This window comes from Podarcis gaigeae (assembly GCF_964106915.1).
Source record: "Podarcis gaigeae genome assembly, chromosome: 2".
Classification (NCBI taxonomy): Eukaryota; Metazoa; Chordata; class Lepidosauria; order Squamata; family Lacertidae; genus Podarcis; species Podarcis gaigeae.
In genome coordinates, this window is record NC_139679.1 from 22,617,477 (window position 1) to 22,640,887 (window position 23,411).

Sequence of the window (23,411 nt, forward strand, 5' to 3'; positions counted from 1 at the left end):
GGAAATAAACAACTATCAGACTTTTAGAAGACACCTGAAGGCAGCCCTGTTTAGGGAAGTTTTTAATGTTTGATGTTTTATCGTGTTTTTAATATTCTGTTGGGAGCAGCACAGAGTGGCTGGGGAAACCCTGCCAGATGGGCGGGGTATAAGTAATAAATTATTATTATTATTATCATTACTACTATTATTATTAGCCCCTCAAGTTTGCTGATCCCAGCAAATAAGAGACCCCACACTCCAAGCTGGTCTGGGGCTCTAGCAATGGAAGTGAAACCAGCCACCATTCTGTTGCCTGGTAGTGTTTAGCAGAGTTTGCCCCAGACATCAGTGCTTGAAGTAAAGAACCTGCAAGGACCCTAGAAATCAAACAAGCTGAAAAGGTTTCCCTTTTTAAAAAGTCTTTATTGACATCATCGTTTATTTACATCGTTGTTTATGAGTCACCTTTTTGTCCAAAAAGGACATCCCAAGGAACTTACAGTTTAGGAACTTTTAACCTAGAAGCACCGCTGCTTTTAAAAAAAGAAAAAGAAATTCAGTCCATTAAGTGTTCTAAACCCAAGGACACTGGAAGATGTTACTAACCCAATCACAGTCAGAGCTTGACACCAAACCCATCTTTCGAACCGCACCCTAACCCACCATCTGTGGTCAGAAATTATATAAAGCCCCTCTCTGCCAACTATTTCCCAAAACTGTTACAGGCGTTTACATACAAAGAACGTAAAACACCCACTCACAAAAATTGACAAATCGAGGCAGCTCATGACAAAGTGTGGCTCACTGGAATAATCCTCCTCACCCTTGGGGGAGAGTTGTGCTCTTGCTTGCAAAAATAGCAATTTAAAGCAGTTAGGAAACGTTTTTAATTTTTCTCCTTTCTTCCCACAAAAGGTATGTTTCTTGCATACCATATTAGCATATTGCCTTTTGCGCCAATGCTTTGCAGTTCCGTGAAAGCTGGACTGCAGGTCAGCTTTCCCCTTTCACAGCGCCACCAGCCCCATCTTTTCTGCCATGCACTAGACGCTCTCGGAAAAGGAGGGGAGATTTCGGCTCCTGGTCCTCCCAGGCAACCCCACTGAGATTCAGAGTCCCAACAAGATTCGTCGGTGGTCAGGGAGTGAGCTTGAAAGGTAGCAGCTGGAGGTGGGTCTTCTAAAGTTCAGAAGACAACAGAACACCACACGTTGGTTCTAAGGAACTTCACCACACTGTCTCTGTATCCATGTGTCTAGCAAGCAGACATCATAACCCAGACCTTCACGAGGGCAAAACCCTTTCTGCTTCCATGGATCGGGATGGGGTTGCAGAGATAGGTATAAAGTGCTGGTGGATAAAAACAAGAGCAAGAAGTGTTATGCAATGAGACACGCATGGGCTAACCAGGAAAAAAAAATGTTTCTCTGCACATTTGACCCAGAACAGACTGGAGGAGGGTGGCCAACTTTTAAATGCCACATCTCAAGTAAAACTTAAGAGTTTAGGCTCCCAACCTGAGCTCAGGATGCAAGGGAGAATGCAGTCACAGAGCTCTGACCCACAATGCCAGCTCCAGCATTTAAATTTCTTTATTTATTGTTATTATTATTACTATTATTATTAATTCAACTTATACAACTAAAGCCAGAGGTCTCACAACAAGACCACAACATATAAAAGCAAACCATAAGCAGTAAGTCAACAACACCCCCCCAAAAGCCACATTCTTAAAGGGTGTTGGATGTCAATATGATCAACCAAAGGCCTGTTTAAAAAGAAACATTTTTGCCTGATGCCTAAAGGTGTGTGATGAAGGCGCCAGGCGAACTTCCCTGGGGAGAGCTTTCCATAGACGGGGAGCCACTGCAGAGAAGGCCCACCCTCCGGATCTCTCAAGGAGGCGGCACACGAAGGAGGGCCTCAGAAGATGATCTCAGGATCCGGGTAGGTTCTTACAGAAAGAGGCAGTCCTTGAGGTTTTGAGGCCCAGAGCCGTTTAAGGCTTTATAAGTCAAAACCAGCACTTTGAGGTTCTACTGGATTACTGGCATGATGGGGCTAATTCTGAGTTCATGCCATGAGCTCCTCTAAAAAATATATGCATCAATGCCTTGATTTTGCGTTGCCACAGAGAAGCTTGGGCCATGCCTTTCCCACACCAAGAGGTGGTTTGGAATTAAATGTGCCATGCATACAAACGTGCTTTGAAGAGAACATGTTTCTGTCAAAGGGAAGTTACTGGTATGTGTCTACATCTGACCAGAAACAGGTTCTTCAAATTGTGCAACTGTATATGTGGCATGCAGCACATATACACCCAACAGCACATTCGCACCCAAGGCATGGACTACGTGAGCACCAGGGGGGAATGTGTTGAAAAGCTCCTCAAAGGCTGCTGCTCCTTTGGAAAAGAAATGGAAAAGAGTTGATCACAACCCACCACTGAATTAATGGGCATGGGTTCACAGAGCGGAAGACTCCACATCGCAGAGACTTGTTAAATGCTGTCCTCTGCCCAACCTCACGGGCAAAAAGACAGGTGCAGACATCTCTGCACCACCAATTCCCTGCAAAATACGTCAGGTGGAGTTCACCTTCTCGTGCTGTCGTAGCTGGAAATACAGCCTCTTACGTGAATAAAAGAATGGCGAGGAGTCACCATTCATAATTGATAATAATAATAGTAATTTATAATTTCTTACTATTTATGCTGGGACATGGGGGGCCCTGTGGTGTAAACCACTGAGCCTAGGACTTGCCGATCGGAAGGTGGGCGGTTCGAATCCCCGTGACGGGGTGAGCTCCTGTTGCTCAGTCCCTGCTCCTGCCAACCTAACAGTTCAATGTGCAAGTAGATAAATACCGTATTTTTCGCTCTATAAGACGCACTTTTCCCCTCCTAAAAAGTAAGGGGAAATGTGTGTGCGTCTTATGGTGCGAATGCAGGCTGCGCAGCTTTTGGTGAAGACAGGAGAGCAAGAGGGATCAGTGCACACCGATCCCTCTTGCTTTCCTGGCTTCACTTCGCTGGAAAGGTGCTGCACAGCTTTCCCTCTCTGTGCAGCGCCCCTTCAGCTCCGTTTCTCCTCCCACTTTGCTGGAGAGGTGCAGAGCAGAGAGGGAGATAATTTATTTTTTCTTGTTCTCCTCCACTAAAACTAGGTGTGTCTTATGATCGGGTGTGTCTTATAGAGCGAAAAATATGGTAGGTGCCGCTCCCGCGGGAAGGTAGACGGCGTTTCCGTGTGCTGCTCTGGTTTCGCCAGAAGCAGCTTAGTCATGCTGGCCACATGACCCGGAAAAACTGTCTGCGGACAAACGTTGGCTCCCTCAGCCAGTAAAGCAAGGTGAGTGCTGCAACTCCAGAGTCGTTCGCAACTGGACTTAACTGTCAGGGGTCCTTTACCTTTTACCTTTATTTATACCCCACCCATCTGGCTAGGTTTCCCAGCCAGGCTTTGGAGACCTCCAGTCTGTTCACGGAGCTATATGACACTTCCGCTCTTCACGGAACATATTCAGAGTCCTGGGAATGCTACCAATTGCTCCGGCTAAAGGCAGAGGGGTGTTTTGCACGGGGCAGCTTGCTATGGCATGGCGTGCAGCCCATTGGCAAGCCACATTCATCCAAAAAATTTTGTCTCGTGAGAAGAAGTGCTTCCATTGTGCGGTGGCACCATTTGGAAACCCGAGGAGCAGCCAAGGTTTCATGCCTATGTGCAGCAGAAGGTGGGGCAAACCGCTGTGGCACACTGCTTGGTTCAAAAACAACCTTGTTTACCCCTTGCTGAAGGGGACTGGAAGACAGCACACAGCTCTTCATCAAGCTGAAGCACACTAAGATGCTTACCATGGCATCCTGGACCTCCAGCATTTTGGCCACAGGCTCTTTGCATCGCTCTGCCAAGGGCTGCGTGACAGAGGCGAGGCGGGCAGTGTAGAAGGCACATTCATCATTTAGGCGTGCCTCGTGGAAGCGCATAGGTGCACTAAGGAGGTCATCCAAGCGCTGCTTGACTTGGTCTACTGGGGAAAAGACAGCAATGGCAAAGATATAATAAATAATTATATATATATATATATATATATATATATATATATATATATATATTCATACATGCATGCATGCCTGCATGCATACATACATACATACATACATACATACCCTGCCCATCTGGCAGGGTTTCCCCAGCCACTCTGGGCAGCTCCCAACAGAATATTAAAAACACAAGAAAAAGTCAAACATTAAGATATGGACTATTTTGTAATCAATGATTAATTGCAATTATTACTATTACCCGTTTTAAAGTGTCCTAGCGGCAATTATTTATGGACTATGGCCAAATAGTTCTTAACACCTGAAGGACGGGGAAGACACACAATGAGAGCCAAGTGGAAAAGCAGGACATTTAAATTAATGTTATTATTTCAGATAGGATCCCTACCACACCAGTTGGTAATACAGGGGAACCTCGGTTTTCGAACATAATCCATTCCGGAAGACCGTTCGACTTCCGAAACATTGGAAAACCGAAAACTGAAAGCAGAAGCCTCAATCCAATAGAGAAACTCAAAACAGAAGCTGCGTAGCATTCTGCTGGAAATCGTTCAAAAACCGGAACAGTTACTTCCGGGTTTTCAGCATTCGGGAGCCGAAACGTACAACAATGGAGGCGTTTGGGAACTGAGGTTCCACTGTAAAAGGATATTAATATTATCACTTGCCTTAAAAAAAAATTAACATGAGAATCAAGTTAATCTATCAGGTCTTACCTGCGCTATTTCCACAGGATGACATGAGCCCGAGCAAAGGCATGGAGGTACCACTGCCGCTGGATGCCGGGAGCTGGACTGAAGGCATCCGAGGGATGGGGCAAACAGGTTGCTGGCTGGAGGTGGTGGCATGTGTTGTGTCAGGCTCGCGTGCCATAGCAACAGACCCTGGCGCCAGCTTGCAGAGGTGTGGTCCGGGAGACGGCACAGGGGTAGTGAGGAGACCAGGCTTGGGAGCCTCCTGGGCAGGCGAGCAGTGATCCGACAACAGTTTGTGCAATTCCCCCAGCGCGGGGGCAATGTCATGATTGACGCCGTCATTCACCTCCTGTTGCAAGAGCTGAGCAAGGAGCTTGATGCGCTGGGGGAAGAGGAGGACAAGGGCTGAAATGGGGCAGGTAACTCCAGCTCAGCCGCTCGATAGGCTTCATCTTGTCTATGGTGGGACCCCCAGGCTGAAAGTAAACCAGACCTCCCAAAATGCCAAAAGCTACCCAGGGGTCAACAGGGACTGAGATGTTCCTCTGCAGCCATGAAAGCTAGATAATCCCCCCCCCCCAAAAAAAATGTATGAAAGCACAATTTGTGCAAAACTGTTTCCAATGATTCCAAGCTCTTGCAGTAATAATAATAATTATTTATTATTTATAGCCCGCCCATCTGGCTGGATTTCCCCAGATACTCTGGGCGGCCCCCAACAGAATATTAAAAACATGATAAAACATCAAACATAACAAACATCCCAAAACAGGGCTGCCTTCAGATGTCTTCCAAAAGTCAGATAGTTGTTTATTTCCTTGACATCTGATGGGAGGGTGTTCCACAGGGCAAGCGCCACTACCGAGAAGGCCCTCTGCCTGGTCCCCTGTAACCTCACTTCTCGCAGGGAGGGAACCACCAAAAGGCCCTTGTAGAACACAGTGCTTCCGTTACAGCAGACTATTCTGATCCAACAGCTGCCTGCTTTTCCCTCTGCAATGCTCTCAGCTTCACCACCCACACCAACCCTACCAGTACTACAGGTAAAGCCAGAATTAGAACTTCATCCTTCTATTTCTTTGAAAATAAGTTTATTTTCCATCTTTCTCCAACCGCCTCTCTGCAGTAAACTCAACCTCACAATAGAAGAAAATTCAAAAGTTTGAAATGTTTCAGAAAACCACAAAAGAGAATGGTGTTAAAAGTAACCAGAATTTATCAGAATTTTGTTATCAGAATTTGCAAGCAGGGCCGGTTTAAAGGATTAGCCGAGTTATGTGCTTGGAGCCAGTTTCTACCTGGGAGAAAAATTAACAAAGATGCTTACCTGGAGTTTTCCCATTTCTGGGGTGATCACAGGAACAGCTGACACCTTCTTTGCCGATGCTGCTATCTCATCCTTAAAGAGCCGCACAGCAATGCTTTCCTGCGAGAGAAGGGAAAAGTCATCTCGCCTCCCTGGGTTCCACTTCCACCCCACCAAAGCTACCAACCATCGAGAGGGCAGGTGAGGACAAGGAAAAAGTGGGAAAGATGGCAGGATCCCAAACCTACTGCTCCCTGCATGCCAGTACCAACAGGCATTCTGGCTATATTCTAGGAACCAATTCAGGAGTAGGCTAAAGTTTAGGGAGGAAAAAAACCTACAAAAAGATATCAAGCCGGAAAAATGACCATTGCATACTTGGGTTTAGCAAGTCTGCTGCTACTGGCAAATTAGGCAGCATGCATATAAAAATATACCCCATTTTACAAACATTCAAAGCCGTAGCCAGGAGATATGCCTTTGAGCACCTCATAAAAATGGGAAGAGGAAATAGAAGACCTTCCCCATAACATGTCCTCCATATCTTTACTATGGTGCCCTCCTAGAACTGCTGCTTGCAGTCTACAGATGTAATGCTGCAAACACCTTTTTTAAAAAAAAACTTACACAAAATTAGATCTGACAAATAATCCTCACAACCTATCTTACATGGGGAAGGGGGCAGAATGCATGATCTGATTCAGGGTTTCCCAAACTTGGGTCTCCAGCTGCTTTGGGGCTACAATTCCCAACCGAAGTGTTCCGGTTTTCAAATGTTTTTCAGAAGCTGAACATCCAGTGCAGCTTTCATTTAAGTGCAAGAAGCTTCTGCATCCAATCTGAAGCCGCGCCTTTGTTTTTGAACGTTTCGGAAGTCAAACGGACTCCCAGAACAGATTAAGCTTGGCGCTTTTGTTTTTGCTATTTATTTTGTGTTTTTGAGGCTTTTTCAGTTGTGGTTTTTTTATGATTGTGTGGAACCCAGTTCAGCTACTGACCGATTGATTGTGTGACTGTGGAAATGGATAAAAGCCGCCCCCCTCCAAACAATGACTATCATCAGTGCAGGTAAGAATTTTATTTTCATTTTTATTTTTTATCATCTACAATACTGTCTTATTTATTTTATAGTACAGTACATTGACTATTAGGGACACAGGTGGCGCTGCGGATTAAACCACAGAGCCTAGGACTTGCCGATCAGAAGGTCAGCGGTTTAAATCCCCACGACGGGGTGAGCTCCCGTTGCTCGGTCCCTGCTCCTGCCAACCTAGCAGTTCGAAAGCACGTCAAAGTGCAAGTAGATAAATAGGTACCGCTCCAGCGGGAAGGTAAACGGTATTTCCGTGTGCTGCTCTGGTTCGCCAGAAGCGGCTTAGTCCTGCTGGCCACATGGCCCAGAAGCTGTACGCCGGCTCCCTTGGCCAATAAAGCGAGATGAGCGCCGCAACCCCAGAGTCGGTCATGACTGGACCTAATGGTCAGGGGTCCCTTTACCTTTTCCATTGATTATTGCTTGCATTTTATGGATCAATATTCTCATTAGATAGTAAAATTCATGTTAAATTGCTGTTTTAGGGGTTGTTTTTAAAAGTCTGGAACAGATTAATCCATTTTGCATTACTTTCTATGGGAAAGTGCACCTTGGTTTTGGAACAGACAGATTAAATTTGAGAACTAAGAACTCAAACAACAGAAGCTGCCAGACTATAAAGATTTACAAATCGCTAAGAAACCACATACAAGGCGTTCTTAAGCAGGTGCTCAAGCATAACTTATTAAGTGACCGGAATGCATCGGAGCAACATGAATCCAAACAGCTGCTCCCATGGGAAAGGGCTCAGAGTTTTATCCACATGAATTTACCCATGCCACAGCAGTGTCATCCTCCTTGGAGTCCACAGAGTCCTTCAGTGAGGTGATCTTGCTTGCCAAATTAACCTGGAAAAAGCAAAATGGACAGGGGTTTTTTTTGGTACCAATGGGTTTCAAACCCTGCTACGTTTTTACTGCCAGCCTAGTCACACAGCCAGGAATTACTTTCTAGTTCTACAACCAAGGAACCTTTAGGGGAAAGTAAGAGAAATCAAAATCCTGGGAGCATTTTTGTAAGTAACACACACCAAGTTACCACAATCCCACAATACCTCAATCTCTTTGAGCTGAGGCTCAAAGAGGGGAAATTTTTTACACAGTATAACATACCTTCAGCAGCAACTCATTGCCGCGAATAACGCTGACATACACGTGCACACACTTTTGCATTTAAAGAAAGAAGCAAAAAATCAAGTACATGGCAGATGAGTTTGCTGGTGGGCCAAAGCGCATGGAAATGCTGTTTACTTTCCCGCCGCAGCAGTACCTATTTATCTACTTGCACTGGTGTGCTTTCAAACTGCTAAGTTGGCAGGAGCTGGGACAGAGCAACGGGAGCTCCCCCTGTTACACAGATTCGAACTGCCAACCTTCTGATCGGCAAGCCCAAGAGGCTCAGTGGTTTAGACCACAGTGTTGCCTGCGTCTATATTTAAGAGCATCCTACTTACTAAAGATTCCAATACCTGCTCACAGAAGTAGGAATGGGACATTTCAGAGGGTTTTTGGTAAAGGACTCTCAGATAGTTCATTTTCTGAGCATTTTTAGAATATCAGTTCCTGCCCTCCAACTTGGTTTAGATAAAACATTGGGCACCCACCTTCTTAGCTTTAATGCAGGAAGAAACAGGCGCCCGGTTCCGTATCCAAGGACTGCGATGCTGGTCCAACATAAGAGAAAGTATTCAGAGGATGGCGTGATGGGAGTCACAGTGAACAGCAAGGCACATAACTTGAAAAAGGATGAAACTAACAACTGCATCGTTCTGCCCGGATACTGAGGTCCAGCACCGAGGGTCTTCTGGCGGTTCCCTCACTGTGAGAAGCCAAATTACAGGAAACCAGGCAGAGGGCCTTCTCGGTAGTGGCACCCGCCCTGTGGAACACCCTCCCACCAGATGTCAAGGGGAAAAATAACTACCAAACTTTTAGAAGACATCTGAAGGCAGCCCTGTTTAGGGAAGCTTTTAATGTTTAACAGGTTATTGTATTTAAGTGTTTTGTTGGGAGCCGCCCAGAGTGACTGGGGAAACCTAGCCAGATGGGTGGGGTATAAATAATAATAATAATAATAATAATAATAATAATAATAATAATAATTAAAGATGCTCAACAGTCGAGCATACACTCTTCATGCAGAAAGTCAATACATGCCATCTCTAGTTAAGAGGATCCCAAGGGGCAATGCCCCAGACCCCAGAGAGCCACTGCCAGGCACAATAGATAACATGGGGCTAGGTGGCTCAGTGGGCTGACTCAGGATAAGGCAGCTCCCAGGTTCTTGCACCACTTTAAAATATTTATTTCCCACTCTGCCTTTCCATTCATTTCCAACAATAAGATAATCGCGTAAGTTAAAAAGAAGAAGTGAGAAATGAAGTTCAGCTGATTAAGAGAAAAACAGAGAAACATGACAACTATTATTATTCACTACAAGCCTCTGCGAAAGGGGCCAGACGGTCAAAACACATGAGAGTGGGTTGAGAGTCAAGCATTTCTGGGGAGCTTGCACCATAGCTAGTGGGCTACCACAGAAAAGGCCCAGTTGCCACCTGCTTTACCTCCATAGCTAGTGGGCACCTAGTAAAGGGCTTCTCAAAATGATGTTACTGGCCAGACAGGTTCAAAAGGGCACAGGTAGGGCACCCTGGGTACAAGGCATATAGGGCTTTATCTTTTCTGTGGGGTTTTTTAACCCAAACTGCCAGTTGTGTCTGAAATTACACAGGAAGCCAGCACAGATGTTTTTGGGCATGGGTAATATATGTTGCCAGCAGCAGGGATGATGCACAGTCTGCTGGTTTCAGACTATTAAGCCCAAGACAATAAAGGATAGGGCTGGTAACTAATCTCTGGTCCCAGCCCACCAGAGCTACATTTCCCTGTTTCACCCCAGCAGCATCAACACAAACAGTAGTTTTCCAGGACATGCCCATAGCTAGCTAATAAGTGGATGCACACTTCTGGGGGAGACTTTTAGCGGCAGGCAACCTCGCCAACCCCGAAGCACAAACCGAGGATTGCGGGGAAGCAATGGGAACCCTCCGAGCTAATCCATAGGGGGTATGGTCAGCAGCTGAACACCTTCCGCCTGGTGTGTTGGCTAGCTGGGCTCCAGAAGCTTCCGATTTTTGCTGACCTGCAAAGTGGGACAAAAAGGGGGGGACCAGTTATATTATTTTATAATTTTCAGTTTAATACATTTCAATAATTTTATAATCATTTTAACATTTCAAAACTCAACTTCCTACCCCCTCTTTCTGTGCTTCCTTAAATTTGTTTTTTCTATTTTCTGCATATTCGAAATGAACTTAATTTACGCATTATTCATCTACTTTAAACGTATGCTCTTATAAAACTGTAGGTTATCACAATAATCCTGTCAATGTTTACAGTTTATTTGTAAATATTCAATAAGCCATTTCCATTCTTTCATAAAAAGTTTGTCGTCTTGATTTCTTATTCTTCCAGTAAGTTTCGCCATTTCTGCATATTCCATAAGTTTTTGTATCCATTCTACTTTCGCTGGGACTTCTGCTTCTTTCCATTTTGGGGCAAGTAACATTCTTGCCGCTGTAGTTGCATAAATGAATAAATTTCTATATAGTTTGGGTAGTTCTATCCCGATAATTCCCAAAAGGAAGGCTTCTGGGGTTTTTTACAAACCTTATTTTAAACGTCTTTTTCGATTCATTATATATCATTTCCCAGTAAGCTTTAGCCTTACTACAAGACCACAACATATGATAAAAAGAAACTTCTTTCTCTTTACATTTCCAACACTTATTTGATTTTGATTTAGGAAAAATCAATGATAAGCCATGTGCTTTGATACCAGGAACTTGCAACTCCAAGCAGCCACAAGGAGGACAAACACCCCAGCAACTCCTCTCTTAAGTATACCTTTAAGACGCTGTGTGGAGCGGCAGGACACACGCCCAAACTTTTCCGTTGAGCGCACACTCGTGCAGGGCAATGGCAAACAGACACTTTCCCCCTAGAGGAAAAGAAACAATCAGTTTGCAACTCTCAACAGTGCAAGCCTTGCTCCCAGAAGGTCTCCCCCTACCCAGACAGGGTCACTCTGTACACAACTAAGAAAGTACTTTTGCAGGAAGACTGTGGGGAAACTGCGTTGAGCAGACAAAGAATCCAGTAGCCAGCCGGTGGTGGACCAGTGTGCCCAACTGTTTTCATATCCATTTAGACTGGGGAGGGATCCTTTTTTAGCCTAAGGGTCACTTTATTATTATTACTAGTAGTATTAGTATTAACCTTTGCGATTAACTTGCCTAAGATTCAGGACAAAGTGCCACGTTTCAGAAATCCACCCCCACCCCACCCCCGACAATTTCGCCTTTAAAATCCTGGTCATGTCCTGGGAAATCCAGACATATGAATTCGACTGGCCAGCTAAACCAGGTGAGGGTAGGGCCCAGGGCTCAGCAAACTTTTCAGCAGGGGGCCGGTCCACTGTCCCTCAGACCTTGTGGGGGGCCGGACTATATTTTTTTTTTTGGGGGGGGGGAATATTAACAAATTCCTATGCCCCACAAATAATCCAGGGATGCTTTTTAAATAAGCAGACTCATGTAAAAACACGCTGATTCCCGGACCATCCGTGGGCCAGATTTAGAAGGCGATTAGACCAGATCCAGCCCCCGGGCTTTAGTTTGCCTACCCATGGGGTAGCCGATAGGTCTCAAACCCCCAGTGAGTTAGGGACTTTCCCTCCATGCGAAGACAGGCTCTGGTGGATTGAGCAGATGAGACCAACAGCGGGCCCAACAGACAAGAAGGCAGTTTCTGCATGGACTACAGAGGGAAATGAGGGGTAGATGGGACTCATTAGCCTGGGAAGGTAGCCCATCTAGGAGAAGGAAAACTCTGATCCTAAAGCTCCACTGCCTTGTGGGATTTCTTGGGGAGAAGAAAAGGCTAAGGAGTAAACCCTACACAAATCCAGAGGAGAATCCCTAAGACGGTTGGATGGCGCCTTGTACACCTCCTTCTGGCAACTCCTGCAGCCCAGCTGGTGCCCGATGTATTGCTCTGCTTTCCTTTGGAGGTCTTGCCGTCTGGGCAGCCCAGGACCTCCATGAACACTGCCCAGGCTTGTGCCCCAGGGAGGTCGCTTCGGTTCTGCAAACACAGTGGCTTGACTTCACCCCCAGAGGCGCACTCTATTAACTCTTGAGAAAGACGGATGCCAACAACAGCAGCAAGGAACAGAGCAAGGTCCCACTTGTTGTATTCCAGAATGCCAATGGGCATCCTCAGCTGTTTCACACCAGACACCTTCCTTGGGATTGTTCCACCAACCCTCTGGAGATTGCAGCTGCCTCTTGCCACCTGAATGCCCACCTAGGAGCAAATCAGCACCCAGGAAGTAGAGGAGTGTGAGAGGAAAGCACATGCTGCTGGGACAGTGGAAACTGGGACAGACACCTGGTGACAGGGAGGGCACTACAGAAATCAAGACCTCCAATACTGTACTCTGCTCACCCTAGTGCTCAGATCGGCAGTCGCCCTTAGGGCCGAATGGCTCACGCCGATGTTCAGCAGGATGCTAGCTTTGGCAGCGGGGTCAGGCACGAACCCGTCATCTGCAAATACAAGGGACAAAGTTGGCAAGCAGCCTCACCATTAGCTCCTGCTGTTCACATTCCAAAGGAAACCAAGAACAGCTCTCTGCGAAGCAGGTCACACAGCCTTTATAACCAGTTTGGTTTTGCTCTGTGTTATTCCCACTTGCATGCTTTGTTCTCAGCAAGACATGAGAATTTCATGAAGCGGCAATTCAGGCACTGTACATGGAATGCCAACTGAAGGTAAGGAATACGGCTGAGACCATTATTATCAAATTGCACACGCAAGCTCTATCTTTCAGTTTTTGACTTTCATGCTAATTAGGGCTGGGTGATATATCAATAGATCATCGAAAAGCAGTTTGAAGTCTATATTGTGATATCCATTTCATCGTCTGTAAGCTTACAATACAACACAAATAGTGCTGTGTGTGTGTGTGCATGTGTGTGCGCGCATGTGCGAGCGCGCCATGCAAAAATCACAATGTGGGAAAAACTGAAGCCAGACGATGCTTCTCTCAATTCCTGCAGCCTCTGTTAATTCTGACAGCTCAGCAGTCCCCTTTCTCATGTGGGGGGCAGCGAATCACAAGAATGGGAAAAATCACAATGCAGGAAAAACCGTGAAGCCAGCCAATGCCTCTACATAGCTCCATCCTTATTTCAGACATTGTAATATATCAGTATATCTCGCTGGTGATATAACATGAAGTTGAAAACCAGGTATCACCCAGCCCTACCATTTGCCTCCACAAAGCTCCATTCTAATTTCATACGTTGTGATGTATCGGTATATCGCAATGTTTAAATGGAGATATTTTGCAATGTTGGAAACCAGAATATCTCCCAGCCCTACTGCAAACGCTTGCCATCAAATTTTTATCTACACCCATAGTGGGCAAGAATGCAAGCCTGTTGGTGTGCTAAAAGGGGAGAGTGTGCTGGATTTTGGACAGTGCTGTGACGAACATATTCTTACGCACGGCATAGGCACTTGAGAAGTGGTTCTGGCTGATGGCACTGTGCATGAATCAGCTGGGAATGACAGCGTGTATGGGGTTTTTTTTACATTTTTTACATACAATGTTAGGTTAGGAAGAAAGAAAAAGGGGGAGTGGGGAATGGTGAGTGGGGTGGGGTCGGGTGGCAATGCTTCTATTCTTCTACTTAGTGTACGTGTGGGGTTTTGCGTCAGCGTCACTTGTGTGGGTTTTCTTGTTGTATTTCTTTGGTGGTGAGAGAGGTTGGGGGTGTATGTTAACAGTTTAAATACTAAATTGTCAAATGCATTACGTGTGCCAAGTCTGGAAGATAATCTATTACCCATATCATGTCTTGTGAAGCAAGGGTTCAAAGTATCTTTTTCCAATTCAGGTCATACAATAGGAGAAGGCAGGAAAAGTTGCTACAGCTTCACTGAAAAATGGCCGACTTGTGTTACAAGACCAACCAAGCTGTGAGAATGAGTCTGAGGCATGTGTGAACGCTGTCTAACAAAGCTTTGCATAATGTATGCAAACACCCCTGTCCATGTGTCTGGATAGAAAAGAATGAGTGTGGTCACTCACCTTTCCATGGTGTCCCTGTGATTTCCTTCCTCCCAGCTGAGTCGCTGTTTTAAAAGCAGACAGGAATGAAAGGTTACACAAGCCTCAAAACAGCCGACATATGTGGAACACCTGTCTGCTGGCACCCCCCTTTACAAGGACACAACAACTATCTCACACACACACACACACACACACACACACACACACACACACCGTGGATTTATGTTGGGATGTATTAGTGGCAGAGGGTAAAGGCACGATTCAGAGAGGAACAAGTTGCAAACTTTTGCATTCTTCCCATACCTACTGATCAAGGATGAGAGACACTCTGTAACCTTGGCTGTAGACATCAATCTGAAATGTGCAGGCAAGGTGAGCATCTTCCCGAAAGAAGGTGGAATACAGAAGAGTTGGAATGTAGGACTTTGCTGTGGAAGCAAGAAGGGAGATGGGGACCCTACCTACCACCACCACCCCGAGAAATATTGGGAAACCAAGGCAAGCAGAACAACAGAATTTTTTATTAGCTGTGCCTTGTGGCTTCACAATACCCTTGTGTTTCACAAATGACGCAAGCTGCCGCCCCAACTGAGCAGCCAGTTCTTTCCTCACCTTTGTGTTGCAATGCCCCCCTCCACCGTGCCGTTCAGACCTTCTGCCTCGGGCCTGGGGGCAGAATCTTGGCGCTTGCCCACTCCCGGGTTCTCCGTGGGTCGGCTTGGCTTCGCCACCTCCACCTGAAGCAGACGTCAAATAGAGTCAGAGGTGCAAGGCAAACAGCCCCCAGGCACTATTCCGGAGGAAAGAGGCACAGCGCCAGGCAAGACAGCATTCACGCAACGGGACTAGCCATACATACAGCAGTGTAGCTAGCTGCTTGGGCGCCCAGGGGGGCGTGGGCACCATGCACCGGGGGGCGAAGCACTGTAGTGCAGCTGAGGGGGAGGAGGCAGGTAGACCCAAGCCCCCCACTGCCATTTCGGGCAATGCAGAGCCCACGTCACACCCAGGAGAGACGCGTGGCTCGGGCGCAGTAAGTGCCACCCCCCGCAGTATGCAGTCCAATTCACACACACACCGGGCTACGTCTCTGCATACAGAAACACGTTGCCAGGTAAAAGGGAAGCCTATCAGCTTTGGGCAGGGGGTCATAGGTACAGATACTGCTGTCCACAGACCTCGCTATCAATGCACACTAAAAGGTGGAGTTGAGGACAGTCCTCTAATAAAGTCTGTATGAAAGGCTGAACAATTATTTAAAAGTGTAAGAAGCACAAACAGCACCAGGGGTAATGTGTGTTCTTAGGTGTGCTAGCAACTGGGAATGGATGCAGAAACAACTAGAACTACCACCTTTCAAAACATGCTGAAGTTTTCTTCCCCCTAATACCCTGGAGAAGGAGTTAAGTATTCTAAGCCGTTTGTGTGCAACACACACACACACACACAGAGAGAGAGAGGGGGGCGCCCTCCCAGCAATATCCACTGAGAAAGTGCAATGATTCCTTCAAAATGCTGCTGCATCTGGTGCCACTTTGGAACAATAATTTCAGTGGAACTGCTCAGTACCCACTTTGGGCAGGACTTCCAGCGAGGAGGATTTAGAGGTTAAAAAAAAAGTCTGGATGGCTGGTCAAGTTTGCATCCATTGCATTACACCCTGATCTGCCACCCTACCTCACGCTTAGAGGACACAATCCCAATTCTTGCTTGCCGGGGACTCTTCCAACCACAAGCCTACACAGTGGTACCTCGGAGGTCGAACGGAATCTGTCCCGGAAGTCCATTTGACTTCCAAAACATTCAGAAACCAAGGTGCGGCTTCCAATTGGCTGCAGGAAGCTCCTGCAGCCAATTGGAAGCGTTGCAAGGTGTTCGTTAACCAAGGTACGACTGTATGCACTTATTAGCTAGCACAGCAGCTCCAAAGCAAACATCTCCAGAGGCAAGTTCAACCTTTTCACACCTTCCCAAATCCCAGCATTCCTTGCCAGGGTTGCCACCAGATTGTCAGAGAAAATGAAGAAAAGCACCAGTTACCTACCCGAGGCCCAGGGTTCTCAAATGTAGCCGACCGCATCTTAAGCTGCTGAGTGTTCAAGGACTGTGGCTGATTCACATCTGTTGCGGGACAAGAGAGTTGGGTTTTTTTTAAGGAAACCAGGGGGGGAAAGTTTCATTTGCCATTTGAGAGCAATTTCTCTACACCCATAAGTGTTTGTTTTGAATATTTCAAAGTCCCACCAGATTGCAAACACAAGGAGCTGCATGAAGACTCTGCCTGACCGAACCCTGTTCTCCCAGGTGCCAAGAAAGAAACCCAACTTCAGTTGTACCTTTTGAAGTTGATCTGGAGATGTACGACATGCGAGGAAGATTCGCGGCAGGAGCCCCTGTGTATAACGATCCTCGACCAGTCTACAAGGAGAGAGAAATGGAAGTCCAGCATTTCCAAGTTACTGCAATGCTAGGCCTGTTTCCCCACATTACAGTCACCAGGATCCCATGCAATAGCTTCCATAGCTTTGAGAAAATGGCTAACTAGAACAAGGCATGCATCTAGGCTGGATGGGCAGGCTCAGACCCAAGACAGTGTAAAATCAGGACAGAGTTATGCTTAATGGTTGTGTGACTTTAGCACCAGCATGGAACACCTTTCCCAGTACGAAGACGGACTACTTTGTTCACATCCCTATGGGCCAGCCCGTCAGTTCTCGCTATTTATATAACTCTTCCGACAAAAAGTTGTTAAAGATGCCTTAAGAACAGGTTTTGACAAACATTTCAGCAAGCCTAAATGCCAGCACACAAAAATTAAACACAAGTGCACAACAGCACAGCACTGAAGCCGAAATCACAAAACGTAAGTCAGAATTGAATCCATACACAGACACAGACAGACAGAAGCAGATGGTCAAGCAGAATTTCCTTCATTGAAAGCTCCATCTCGTGAGCTATAAGGGCAGGGTCGGCCCAAGACATTTTAGCACCTGAGGCGAACCATGAAATGGTGCCCTGCTCCATGCCAGGAAAGAAACGATGGGAGAACGTCTACATCAGGAACAAGAGGGAATATTGATCTACACTGGCATCCGTTGCCCCTGTCAGTGGCAGACCGGGCAAGTCTCAAATTTCAGCTGTGTGATGAAATTTCAGCCCTGTGAGACGCCAAAATTTGGTGCTCCCACCTCTTACCCTCCATAGTTCAACATAGTGTGCTCCATTGTTCTAAATCATAGTTGTGGCGCCCTCTGCAGCACCCTCGAGGCTCCACACCCAATGTGACCAAACTGGTCGTGCTCTCCTAAATCTGCCTTTGCCCTTGTGGATCCTGCCGCCGGAAGCAGTTGCTTCGCCTTGCCTTATGAGTGGGCCGGCCCTGTGGAAGATAAACTAAAGACCTCCCTAAGCTCAGAGCTCTTGCCCAGAGCAGGGGAGAGACCCTGTGGCCCAACCCAAGGTATTGTTGAATTCTCAACTTCCACCAGCTCCTGGCAACCTGCCCACTGGACAAGAATGAAGTTGAGGGGAGCCCAGCGGTATTTGGACGGCCACAACTTCTCCACCCCAGGCCTAGAGGTACAGACTACATACATGCCGGATAAATGCTCCATTCCAGTGCTCCCCCAACTTGGGTCTCCAGCTGTTTTTGGACTACAACTTCCATCATCTCTAGCTAGCAGGACCCGTGGTCAGGGATGATGGGACTTGTAGTCCAAAAACAGCTGGAGACCCAAGTTTGGGAAAACCTGATCTATTCCATTTCAATACAGCAGACAAGCACACGCCACACAAATGCACAACAGCACTGATGTATACGGTAGAGACTCACCCCAATGATGGTTGAGCATGCTCTATTCCCTCTTAAAGGGACTCGTCCGGCCAGGCTGGGCTTGTGGGCTGCACTTACCATGTGGTTAGTCAGCCCTGTGTTGGACAGGATGCTAGCAAGAGCTGCTACATCTGGCACAAACTCAACTGTGCTCACTTCTGCAAGAAAAAAAAATGTTTGGGGATCACATCAGCAGCAAAGAGAAGTAGATAAGTGTAATCGGTGGGGGTGGGTAATCCAATGCAGTTGGTCAACCCACATACCTCAAAGCTGGTCTCTAAAGCTCTGAAATATTCTCCCAGCCCTGCATGGGACGTGTCCTCAAAATGGCAAGAGCCAACTCCAGAATGATACCAGGATCCCCAATAGAGGATTTAAGATCATCCACAGTATAGTCTGTCACAAGCAAACAGCATGGTACAGTGCAGGAGAAGCTAGGTGTTTTTGCTTCTTCTATTTTACAGACTAAAAAATGGGTTAAAATAGGATAGAGATCATTGCAGGTTGAGAAACTGGTTTAAATCTAAATAGCTGAAGCAAATGAACACAGGGAGCTATTAGAACCACCTTGCTGTTTATTCACACTCATAGGTTGCCTGGTAAACGGCCCAGTTTGATTCCTCCGTCAGATATCCCAACTTAAGAAACAAACCCTTTTTCCACTTCAGTAGCTTCATAAAAAAAGGTAAAGCACCCCGGATGGTTAAGTCCAGTTAAAGGTGACTATGGAGTTGCGGCGCTTGTCACACTTTTCAGGCCAAGGAAGCTGGTGTTTGTCCACAGACAGGTTTTCCGGGTCATGTGGCCAGCATGACTAAACCGCTTTTGGCGCAATGGAACACTGTGACGGAAACCAGAGCGAACGGAAACGCTGTTTACCTTCCCGCCACAGTGGTACCTATTTATCTACTTGTACTGGTGTGCTTTCAAACTGCTAGGTTGGCAGGAGCTGGGACAGAACAACAGGCGCTCACTCCGTCACAGGGAAGTTGCATTAATCCACTAGTTAAAACCCAAACGTGCAATTTTGTTTTCCCTTCAAAGACATCGGGTCTTTCAAAACCAATAATGAGTCTTCTCAGCTGTGATCAGCCGCAGTTTAAGCACCCTGTTGCACCTTCGTGTGTGTGTGTTTCAGGTTATCCTTGTAAGGAACTGAGCAAGGTGGCACATGCTTTTTTCAGTAAAACATTGAATATGCAGAAAAGGCTGATAGCCACGCAACCACCCTTTCTACCTCAAGATATTTATTTGTGCTACATTAGAATCAAGGGCTTTTCACAATGACTCTAAAGCAGCTTATCTTTACCAACAGTCATCAGAGGCAGGTTAGGCCAAGACCACCTAACAAGGATATAAAACAAGGTTTTCTGCATCGAGCGCTGTATTCCAGCTAGCCATCGTCCCCAGGCAGAGGTCAATTCACCTCCCTTACATTTTATGATTTAGCAAGCAGCAGAGCCCAAACAACCAGAGCTCAGCCAAAAACCCATCAGCATGGACCGCTCATTCTATCAAGTTAAGGCCAATCACAAAACATGGTTCACAATGATTCATCTCTGCCAAAAACGAAACAGCAGCAGCAGCACACTAGGAAGATCCTTTGCTGTCGTGATCAATACCTTTGCCATTGAGCACGCGACCTTCGTTCCTGTGACCCGATGTGCTCAGATGCATCTCTCCCAGGGGTTCTCTAGAAAGGATCTTGGGCATTAACCCAGATGCAGGATCCACCACAGCATCATCAGATACTAAACCAGAGTGAGGCATCTTGCTCATCTCGATCCCTTTCCTCCTCACATTGGACGGACATGTCTAGAGAGAAAAGATAGAAAAGGATTCTACTCGTTCCAGTGCTATGTTCCAATCAAAAGGCTTGTTGCCATTCAGGAAAGGGCAACCGAATTCTGGAAGAGGGCAAGTTTGGGGATCACCGATTTAGATAAAAGGCAAGGAAAAGGAGATGTGATAGATAGCTAGACAGATAGATAATGATTATGCACGCATTGAAAATTTGGGAGGATAAAAGTTTTTCTCCCTCCCTCATAAGACTAGAACTCGGAGGCATCTGATGAAAATGAACAATGGAGGATTCAGGACAGACAGAAGGAGGTACTTATTCACTTCCACAAGAAGCAACGATGGCCCCCAACTTGGAGGGCTTTAAAAGAGGATCAAGCAAAGTCAAGGAGGACAAAGCTATCGACGGCTACCTCCAATATCAAAGGCAGTACATCTCTGAATACTAGTGGCTGGGAATCGCAGGTGAAGAGAGCACTATTGTGCTCATGTCCTACTTTCAGACTTCCCATAGGCTTCTGGTTTGTTGCTTTGAGAACAGAATACTGGACTAGATGGGCCATTGGGCCTGATCCTGCAGGGCCGTTCTCATGGGGAATGCTGACAGCCCTATGCACTAAGGCTGTACATCAGAAGTGTTTGGCAAGGAAAGTGCTCCAAAACAGCAAATGAGGATGCAAGGACTGGTTTGACAGACTAAGCGGGGATAGGATCTAGAAATGGGAGATCAGCACAGGGCATTTCCGACTGCTGAAAATTCTACCCAGGTTTCTATTTGCAGCCTTCGGCAGCTACCACCCAAGCAGATTTCAAGCTTGTTCTGAAAACCTCGAGGGCTAGAAACCATTTCATTAAAAAGTGAATACCAGCACTGAAAGAGTGAGAGGCTGCAACAAGCAGGATGCAACACAGGTAATTTTCTCAAATCGGAGAGGGAATACCTAGCCCAAGCCAAAGGCAGCTCCACCACACTCACCTGCTGAAGGTTATTCTGTGGCTGCTGCCAAGACTGCTTCACCTCTCGTGGGATTCTGTTTTTGCGCAGCACTGGGATCTTGCTGCTGCTCAGGGCACCTGCAGCAAGTGATGCACTTTTCTCCCGTCCTTCTCCTGCAGATGTCACAGGAAGGGGCAAGACTTCTTGCAAGTTTTCCTTCCCAACTCGAGCCATTTAGAATTCCTGTGCTGATCCTACTGTCAAATCCTTTGTGGCAGTATTTGCACCTATGGGTAGGGGAGAGAAAAGGCTTTTGAAGCAAGGAAAGAGAGTGGGAGGCACAAGGAAGCCACCCATGGGGCAAGACTAATGCATATAATACTAGTTGTTCCCCACAACAAGTGCTTGGTTTGCTGTTTTCTACCTGGAGAGCACAGCAGGCTAACTGTGTGCCTTCAAAAGTGTACTGAAGAGCTATAACACAACCAGGTACCCAAACTGGAGTAAATAGCAAACCGTCCCTTCCTTTGCCAGCTGTCACCTGGCAAAATTCTTTTCAGCAGGCTGTTAATACAAGGTGTGACCGGGAGCTTTGGTGAATGGTCACAGAAATCAGACAGTGAGAAATATTCGAACATACAATCAGCATCGGAAACCCACAAAATGCTCACAGTTGTGTACGGAGATGAAGCTGTAACTCAAAAGACAGTGTATGAGTGGTTTAAGCATTTCCGTGAAGGGTGGCAAACCATTGAAGATGACCCACCGTCTGGCAGACTGTCGACGAGCAGAACTGTGGCTAATGCCAACAGAGTTTGTGAGTTATTGATGTGGGATTGGTGTCTGTCCATCCAAATGATGGCGGAAGAATTGCACATTCCACAGGAAATCGTTGCTGAGCTCACCGAGTTGTCCCACCCTCCATATTCTCCCGATCTGGCCTCACTGGATTTCTTTTTTTTTCCAAAATTGAAATCTGCACTGAAAGGGCACAGATTTTCCAACATTTCACACGTCCAAGCTGCTTTAACAAGGGAACAGAAAGTAGTATGAAAAGAGGACTTCTCCAAAAGTTTCCAACGGTTCTACCAATGTTGTCAATGGTGCATTGTATCATAGGAAGCCTACTTTGAAGGCCTATAAGGTATATATGTTCAAATATTTCTTGCTGTCTGATTTCTGTGACTATTCACCAAACTTACCGGTCACCTTGTAGAAAAGGGAAGGGAAACGGTGCAGGGTCACTAATTGTCGGCTCTGTTAAGCAGCCAGGCTCTCCGCTCAATCAGCTATCACCAGTCAGCAGTCATTCCATCAGGTTGCAACAGAGGCGGGAAGAAAAGGTTTGTTGGAACACTTCATTAGAACAGCTAAGAGATGGGCAACTTTGTATCCGAGCTTGCTTATTTCCTCCTCCCTCATGACCCATTTTACTTCCGTGCTATGACTTTTTTAGATTGCAAGCCCAAGGGTAGGTACTGCCATTTTTCTCCTTCTCTTTTTTTAGTGATTTGCAACCTACTCTGGGAACCTTTCTTGGCTGAAACACGGAAGACAAATTCCTTCTTTAAATGAATAATTTAAATAAACTGCTGGCAAATTCCCTCTTGTTTGTGAATATTCTATAACAGCTGGTAAGGTCCAGGAAGCTTCACAGCTAGCAAACTAATATCCTTTAGCACATTAATGTACACCTAGAGACCCCAAACCAACACTACAGGCCATTTTCAGAAGGCCATCCAATAAGAGGAATGGGAGGCAGGGCAAGAGCTCGTCTTGTTCAGGGCCATGACATCTTTTGTATAATAATTTATTATTAGTTTCCAATTGCAATAACCCAATAAAAGCCTGATTGTCACAATACCAAATTATAATACCATCAATGATGCCAATTGTTCAGATGCCAAATTGTGTTATTTTGTTCCGCCCCCCGCATGCTAGAATGGACGGTTTGATCATTTACTTTAACTCTGCCTTCCAAAAACTGATCAGTTCCAATGACACCCCAGTCAGAATAACGAACCCTTAATACCGCAGCTGCAATTTTTTTTTAACGACTTCCATTGGCGTTTAACGCATCAAATAATTTACGGTCCCACAAGAAGTGATGACGAAATTCAAACACTCTCTTTCCTTCTTCTCGCGTGCGGCTATTAGTCTAGAATAATTCTGCCTTTGACGTGAGGGCGGGCGTCCGGGAAAATCCGGGCGCGTGGCAGCAGCCCCCCTCCGTGGCCCCTTCAAACTCTTCGATACCAAAGAACCAAAGCTCGTCTCGCTGGCCGCCTACCGAATCCCGGAGCTCAGTAAAGGCTTCCATTCCTTCATTCCCTCAGTCCCCTTCCCTTGAACCCCGGACCCTCTTCTCTCGCGCAGCCCTCCTTCCTCTCCCCCCCCCGCCCACCTGCCTCCGGCCAACTCCTTTCCTTTCCTCCTCCGCCGCCGCCGCCGCCTCCTTCTCCTCAGGCGAGGCCGTTGACGCGCAGCCATCCGCCTCTCCCGAATCAAGTTCATAAAGCAGCGGGACGAGCTGATTGGCCTCTCCGCTCCCTCACGTGGCCCGGCG

The 23,411-nt window shown here is 46.5% G+C and overlaps 1 protein-coding gene across 3 annotated transcripts; it reads right to left on the reverse strand.

The window, feature by feature from the left end:
• Window positions 1–384: 384 nt before the first annotated feature.
• Window positions 385–23,402, reverse strand: TROAP (trophinin associated protein). 3 transcript variants are annotated; one of them, XM_083727541.1, is made up of 17 exons: window positions 23,250–23,402; window positions 20,885–21,132; window positions 19,731–19,923; window positions 18,109–18,266; window positions 16,613–16,694; window positions 16,321–16,397; window positions 14,889–15,013; window positions 14,295–14,338; window positions 12,644–12,744; window positions 11,042–11,135; window positions 10,153–10,277; window positions 8,740–8,799; window positions 7,910–7,984; window positions 6,065–6,163; window positions 4,759–5,119; window positions 3,836–4,008; window positions 385–1,332 (listed from the first exon to the last, which is right to left on the reverse strand). In XM_083727541.1, exons 2-17 carry the CDS (start codon window positions 21,077–21,079, stop codon window positions 1,267–1,269), a joined length of 2,028 nt encoding a protein of 675 aa, XP_083583667.1. In that variant the 5' UTR covers window positions 21,080–21,132; window positions 23,250–23,402; the 3' UTR covers window positions 385–1,266. The 3 variants fall into 3 exon arrangements, with proteins under 3 accessions (XP_083583667.1, XP_083583666.1, XP_083583668.1); XM_083727540.1 differs by having other exon boundaries at window positions 3,836–4,011; window positions 23,250–23,401; XM_083727542.1 differs by lacking the exon at window positions 7,910–7,984 and having other exon boundaries at window positions 3,836–4,011; window positions 23,250–23,401.
• Between the last annotated feature and the right edge of the window lie 9 nt (window positions 23,403–23,411).